This window comes from Pteropus alecto, unplaced genomic scaffold, assembly GCF_000325575.1.
Source record: "Pteropus alecto unplaced genomic scaffold, ASM32557v1 scaffold30, whole genome shotgun sequence".
Lineage (NCBI taxonomy): Eukaryota > Metazoa > Chordata > Mammalia > Chiroptera > Pteropodidae > Pteropus > Pteropus alecto.
The window spans coordinates 1,076,056-1,082,380 of record NW_006429782.1 but is presented as its reverse complement, the minus strand read 5'-3'; the positions used below and the strand labels follow the sequence as shown (position 1 = coordinate 1,082,380).

The 6,325-nt window shown below is 65.1% G+C and overlaps 1 protein-coding gene across 1 annotated transcript in view; it reads left to right on the top strand.

Moving 5' to 3' along the window:
• The first annotated feature begins 7 nt into the window (after positions 1-7).
• MKNK2 (MAP kinase interacting serine/threonine kinase 2) overlaps positions 8-6,325 on the top strand; it is a 10,280-nt gene continuing 3,962 nt past the window's right edge. Inside the window, exons 1-9 of the mRNA XM_006904065.3 lie at positions 8-143; positions 2,732-2,819; positions 2,903-3,004; positions 3,087-3,184; positions 4,984-5,063; positions 5,346-5,419; positions 5,670-5,774; positions 5,920-5,975; positions 6,072-6,167. Coding sequence (XP_006904127.1) covers positions 93-143; positions 2,732-2,819; positions 2,903-3,004; positions 3,087-3,184; positions 4,984-5,063; positions 5,346-5,419; positions 5,670-5,774; positions 5,920-5,975; positions 6,072-6,167 — 750 coding nt within the window. The 5' untranslated portion in view covers positions 8-92. The remainder of the gene's footprint in view (positions 144-2,731; positions 2,820-2,902; positions 3,005-3,086; positions 3,185-4,983; positions 5,064-5,345; positions 5,420-5,669; positions 5,775-5,919; positions 5,976-6,071; positions 6,168-6,325) is intronic.

Below are 6,325 nucleotides of genomic sequence, written 5' to 3'. Positions count from 1 at the left end.
TCTGGCAGGGTCCCCTCCGCGGCCGCCCCCCGCCCACGGGCCGCCCCCCGGGCCCTGCGTCCCCTCCCCCGCTGGCGGGGCCCGGACAGAAGATGGTGCAGAAGAAAACAGCCGAACTTCAGGGCTTCCACCGTTCGTTCAAGGTGAGGACCAGATCGGTTTGGGGGGTGCCCCGGGCTGGACCACCCGAGTGGCCGGTGGGGTTCGCACAGCCCGCCCTGAGGGTCCGCCAGAGCTCGTGCCCACCCCCTGCCCTGTTCCTGGAGCTTTCCCGGCCGTGTGCGCGCCAGCGGGGTATCAGCGGCTCACAGTCTAGTTCATTTCCAGCGCCTGAGGGCCCATGGGGGCTTTCCTCCAGGAACCCCAGGTGGGCTGGGGGCATCCTGCCAGCGTGTCCTCTGCAAACCCCAGCCGATGTACAGTGCTGGGGGTTGAGCAGGCCTCACTCCTGGCTCCAGTTCCCTGAGAAGGGTCTTACTCCGGGTACTGCAAGCCGGGATTCAGACCACCTCATGTCTTAGGCAGTGGGCAGAATGGGAGAGTTGATTAGATGCACCCCCAACCCTATATCTCCCAGACGTCCCCGGCCCAAGCACTGTTTCCTGTCAGAATGGGAAGTTTCTGCAGTGGCCTCCCAGCTTCCGAGTCTTGGACTCAGATGAACAAGTCTGGGGCGGTCAGGCAGGTGCTGGGTAGGGGCCCCATGGGGCCTGGCCTAGGGGACGCGGTGATGTCAGCGGTGCCCCACCCCGCCTGCCGCGTTATGTAATGGCTGCCCTGGGCTTCCTTGGACAGGGACCTGTTGCCCTGTAGAGGAGGCAGGACCTGGGGGGGCTGGGGAGCACCAAGGTAGGAAGAGCCAGCTGAGACTGTTGGGGGTAGAATTCTCAGGCCTCTCCAGCCAGGCTCCAGCCCACCCACACGCCTGTCATCCTGGCTGCCCCTTGGTATCCAGGTGTCTGAGGGGGTGGACAGGAGACATCACTGGCGGTGGTCTGTCACCCCCTGGGGCTGCGCCTGAGCTGAGACAGGGTCAGTGCGCAGGGCCCGCTCTGTGGCCAAAGCAAACTCAAACTTTCTGGATGGTTCCAGCCATCTCCTGCCAAGGCCTGCTGACTGGAGGCCCACAGCCAGCCCTGGGCCTGGCCCGCCCACACTGCTCAGGTCTGAAGGCTGGGCTTTGCAGGCTCCCCGACAGCCGAGGTGGTGCTGCGGGGGTTCCAGGGCAGGGGAGTGATGCTGGACAGGGAATCCTGGCTCCAAGGAGGCTTTCAGGGTCCAGCTCTTCTGTGTCAGGGGCTTGGCCCGGCGTGTTGGGGCAGCGAGGGGGCCCACGAGTTTAAAGCAGCTTTCTTACGTCGACGCTTCATCTTAATCACCTCTTTTTGTAGCCACCGTGGGGGTTCCTCCTCCCAGGTGGAAGGCCGGAGCCTTATCAGAGCTCTGGTTGCTGTCCCCATGGGGCCAGACCCCTCAGTGGGCAGGGGCAGGGCAGGGGCAGGGCGGGTGGACAAGTGCTCCCTTCCTCCCCTCCCTGCCCTCCTGGGCCTCCTGGCGACTATCTGCCTCTGCTGGGGAGGGTGGGGAGGGTGGGGAGGCCGGGGAGGCCCGCCCGTGCCTGTCTTCACGCCTCTTTCTCTGACCTCCGCCCAGCAGAGCAGGCCCCTCTAGTTCTCCACAGCTATTCCGGAGGTCTCTCTGTGGGATATTTTCCTGCCAGAGCCCCAGCCTCAGCTGTCACAAGGCCCAGAATGGGGCAATGACTTGGCCCAGGCCACCCAGCATCAGCGCTGGCACCACCACTGCGTGCAGGCCCCTCATGCCCACCAGGGACCCGGCGCCTGGTCTGCCAGGGTAGGGGAGTTAACTCCGAGCTAACTCCTAAGGGGTCTGGCCGGGCCTCTGTCCCAGCCTCAAAGGCCTCGGCCTCGTGCAAGGCTGCTGCCAGCCCTCCCAGGGGGTCTTCTTTACAGAATGCTGTTCTTCCTGGCATTCTCCTGTTTTCGGGGTATAGGGGGTTTTTCCTGCCCCCAGCCGCCTGCTTTCCCTGGGCAGGGTCTGGCACCCTCGCTCTGGTCTTGGGGGCTGCCCGGTGACCTTGAGCTGGCCTCCTCCCCAACAGGGCTGGGTTCTTTGCTGGGCGCTGAGTCTTTGAGGGGCATTCTCTTGGGGGTTTATGGGGGGTGGCCAGGACAGTGTAGGCTGTGGCCTGGGCAGAGGGCGACCCAGCATGCACACAGGAGCTGTGGACACCTCTCCTGTGAGTCTCCAGGAGACATGGTGGGACAGGAAAGGCAACAGCGCAAGGCCAGGCGAGCGGTCGCCCCATTCCACAGAGGGGAAACTGAGGTAGAAAGGCATGGGCCTTGCACAGGTGGGGCTGAGCCCGAGAGGCTGTGGGAGAGCAGGCTGGGCAGCCGGCCGGGAGCCCCACCCTGGAGCCGGTGACTCACCCCCTCTGCCGGCTCCGTGCCTTTGATCCCCAGCTGGCTGTCCCCATTCTGCAGGTGAGCAGACTGAGGTGTCCACAGTGATTCACCCCTATCCCCACACTGTCATACCCCATTTCTGGAGGCCCCCAGTACCTTGGCCTGTGGGTTTAAGGTCCAGCTCTTCAGAATCGGGGAAAGCCAGGCTTCCTCTCTCTCGGCATAGGGATATGGGCATGTCACCGCAGTGGGACCGCCCTGGCAGCCACAGGGCCTGAGCGCTCTCCTTCTCTCCCCTGCAGGGGCAGAGTCCTTTCGAGCTGGCCTTCTCCCTAGAACAGGCCCACCCCGGGGAGACCACCTTCAGCCTGGAGTGCCCAGCCCGTCCTGGTGAGGGGCCTGGCGGGGTGGGGTGGGGGAAAGGGGGGCGCCCAGAGCCTCACAGCTGGCCTCACATCTGGGCCCTGGTGCAGACATGCCCACGAGCCAGCCCATCGACATCCCGGACGCCAAGAAGAGGGGCAAGAAGAAGAAGCGGTGCCGGGCCACGGACAGCTTCTCGGGCAGGTTCGAAGGTGAGCGGGGCAGGCGGGGCCAAGGGCGGCTGGGAGGTGACAGGGCCACCCAGGCGGCTCTGACCACCCCCCTGCTCCCCAGATGTCTACCAGCTGCAGGAAGACGTGCTCGGGGAGGGTGCCCACGCCCGTGTGCAGACGTGTGTCAACCTTATCACCAACCAGGAGTACGCCGTCAAGGTGAGTTTGGCACTGTCCCCTGTCTCCTGGGGTCTGGTGCTGCCCGGGGTGGTGAGAGGAAGGGAGCTGGCGTTCAGGCTCCTGGACTAGCAACTGTGGAAAACCAGCGTCTAAAAATGGCCCGGGCCCAGTGACCCAGGCTGCCCCGAGGAATCCCGTCACCCTGGGCTGCGTCCCCAAGTCTAGGCAAGGCCGTGAAGTGACCATGAGGGCCAGCCCCTTGTGCAGGTGGCCAGGGACCTGGTGCCAGAGCGTCTGCTGAGAGCGGGGCTTTGATGAGCCGATGCTCCCCCACGTGGGTTACTGGATGGAAAGGCCACGCCACACTCGGGGTCCAAGGGGCTCAGCGTGGGGGAGACTAGGACAAGCCCAAGAGCCCCTGTGAAGCCCCCATGTGGTCTGGCCAGGCGGGCAGGCCGAGCACTCTGAGAGGCCTCCAGGCTCCCCCACCCTGCCCCTGGGCTGAGGGGCACAGGTGCTCCCTGTTGAGTGGGGCTGGCCAGAAGCCTCAGACCCTGGTGGAAGTCCAGTGACAAAAGCAGCCATGGTCCCACTTCCAAGGGGTAGCAGGGCGAGGGTGCTCGGGGGTTGGGCGCTGAGCGTCGAGCGCTTGCACACCAAGCATATAGCTGAGCGCGCTCCTCCAAGGGACCCTGCTGGGCGGCCTGTAGTCTCTTACTCTGCGACAGACAGGGAACGAATGCTCGGCGGGGTGGGCAGCCCGAGTCACACTGCGGGACCTCCAGAGGGGCCGGTTGTCCCTCTGCCGCCTTCTCCATGGAGTGGAGTCCTAGCCAGCTTCCCAAGGGACAGGATGAGGTTCAGTTTACTCCAGAGGGATGGGCCTGGTGGCGTGGTCTCCAGAGGCCTTGGAACCTGGTTGCTATGGCCCTCTTTGGGACAGGTGCTCGGCACTGGACGTATGGAACAGCGTACAGGTCCAGGTCTTGCGTGCCTGCTGCAGGATCATGGCCCATGGGGCACCTCGTCCCCATCCCCAGGCCACGCGCGGTAGGGGACAGCCTGCCCACCCGCCTAGTGAGGTGGGCCCCAGGGGGGCCCAGCAAGAGCTGGACGGCCCCTTCTAAGTGCACCTTTCTGTGAGCAAAGGTGGCCAGGGTCACATGGGGTGAATGGGCCCAGACCCTTGAGTCCGTAATGGTCCCGGGTGCCATAGGGATGTAGGTGCAGAGGTGCGGGCTAGCTTTCTGAGGGTCTGGGAGGCTGTGTCTGCTGGTGGGCGAGGGGCCAGTCTGGGCTGGCCTGAAACACCCTGGCTCACGGGCCTGGGGACATGTATCCAGACTGGTGTGGAGCTGGGCAGACAGGGACGGCTCGGCTGACAGCCAGGTTCCCTGCGGCCCCTCCAGTCCCCTGGGAGGTGTGGGAGCCAGCACAGTGGCCACCGGTCTCCTGGTCGAGGGGATGCAGGCGGAGAGAAACTGCCCAGCCCAACGGACCCTGAAATCTGAAGGGGTGTTTAGTGGGGGCCCCAGGCCCCAAATAGACCCCGATGCCTGTCCGGTCACTGGCGGAGGGGGCCTGGCTCCTCGTCACCGCCTTTCCCACTGAACTCGTCCCTCCCTGGTGCTGCTTGGGAAACCCGTCGCCCCAGCTTGTGCTGGCGCAGCAGCTCGACTTCTGGCAAATTCTGGGTCCCCACAGGAGCACTCTCCCTTCCGGTTCAGAGGGCTCCACTCCCGCAGAGCGGCCGGCGCAGGACGGGGACACGTCTCGCGGGGCTCTCGGGTGCTGGCGAGTCTGGTCGACCCCGCGAGTGTAACCTCCGACTCTTTCAGATCATTGAGAAGCAGCCCGGCCACATCCGGAGCCGGGTGTTCCGGGAGGTGGAGATGCTCTACCAGTGCCAGGGACACAGGTAGCACGGCCGCCCCGCCACCTCGCTGGGCCCCAAGCCGCCTCTGGGTGCCTGTCCACCCCCGGCGAGCGTTTCAGGAGCACCCGCTGTGCCAGGCCCTGTGCTGGGTACTGGGGCTTGACCTGTCAGGCCGGTAGTCCGAGCAGGGTGAGGTGGGAGCAGGCCTGGGGACCCGGGTGCAGCCTTCCCGTGGGCAGGTAGGGGTGGGAGGGCAGCCCCTTCTGGCCTGGGCTAGCGCTGGGGCCTCAGGAAGTCTCACTTCTGTCTTGCCCCCCACCCCAGGAACGTTCTAGAGCTGATTGAGTTCTTCGAGGAGGAAGACCGTTTCTACCTGGTGTTTGAGAAGATGCGGGGTGGTACGTGGGGCCTGGGAGACAAGTCAGCTGGGTCCTAAAGGGCCACCAGGGGAGACTTTGCAGAGGGTCATGCATGGCAGAGAGGACTTGTGTAGTCTGAGTGTCTTGTCCACACAACAGCTCTGATTGAAGACTTTGGGCCCAAGGAGGTTGAGTGGGGGCTTCTGTGCCAGGTGGGGTGGGTGCTGAGCTGTGCCCTGGGCATACAGGTGACCCTTACGTCTTCTCTATCCTTCCTCCCCATGGCCAGGCTCCATCCTGAGCCACATCCACAAGCGCCGGCATTTTAACGAGCTGGAGGCCAGCGTGGTGGTGCAGGATGTGGCCAGCGCCCTGGATTTCCTGCACAACAAAGGTGGGTGGTGGGGCTGGCTGCTTTGGGTGCTGCCCACCTCTTGCCAGCTTGCCCAGAGACCCCTGGGGTGCTGGGTGTCCAGCCTTGCTCCCCGGACGCCGGGAAGACGGCCCTCCCCACCCACCGGCCCTCATTCTCCCTGCAGGCATCGCCCACAGGGACCTGAAGCCGGAGAACATTCTCTGTGAGCACCCCAACCAGGTGAGGGGTGCGGCTGGGCACCTGGAGCCAAGCGCAGGCCTGTGGGACCCCCAGGCTCTGGACCCCACCTCACTGCCCCCTCCACGCCCCTGCCAGGTGTCCCCCGTGAAGATCTGTGACTTCGATCTGGGCAGTGGCATCAAGCTCAACGGGGACTGTTCCCCTATTTCCACTCCGGAGCTGCTTACCCCGGTGAGGGCCGTGAGGTCAAGGCCCCCTCCCCCGGTGGGATGTGGGGCGGGGCTGTGGTTGCGGAACCCCAGGTGGCGGGGGTGGCTGCTGCAGCCGTGGAACTGGGGCTTCCGCTTAGCAACAGCCGCGGGTTGGCCGTCCGGGGGCTCCCGGCACCT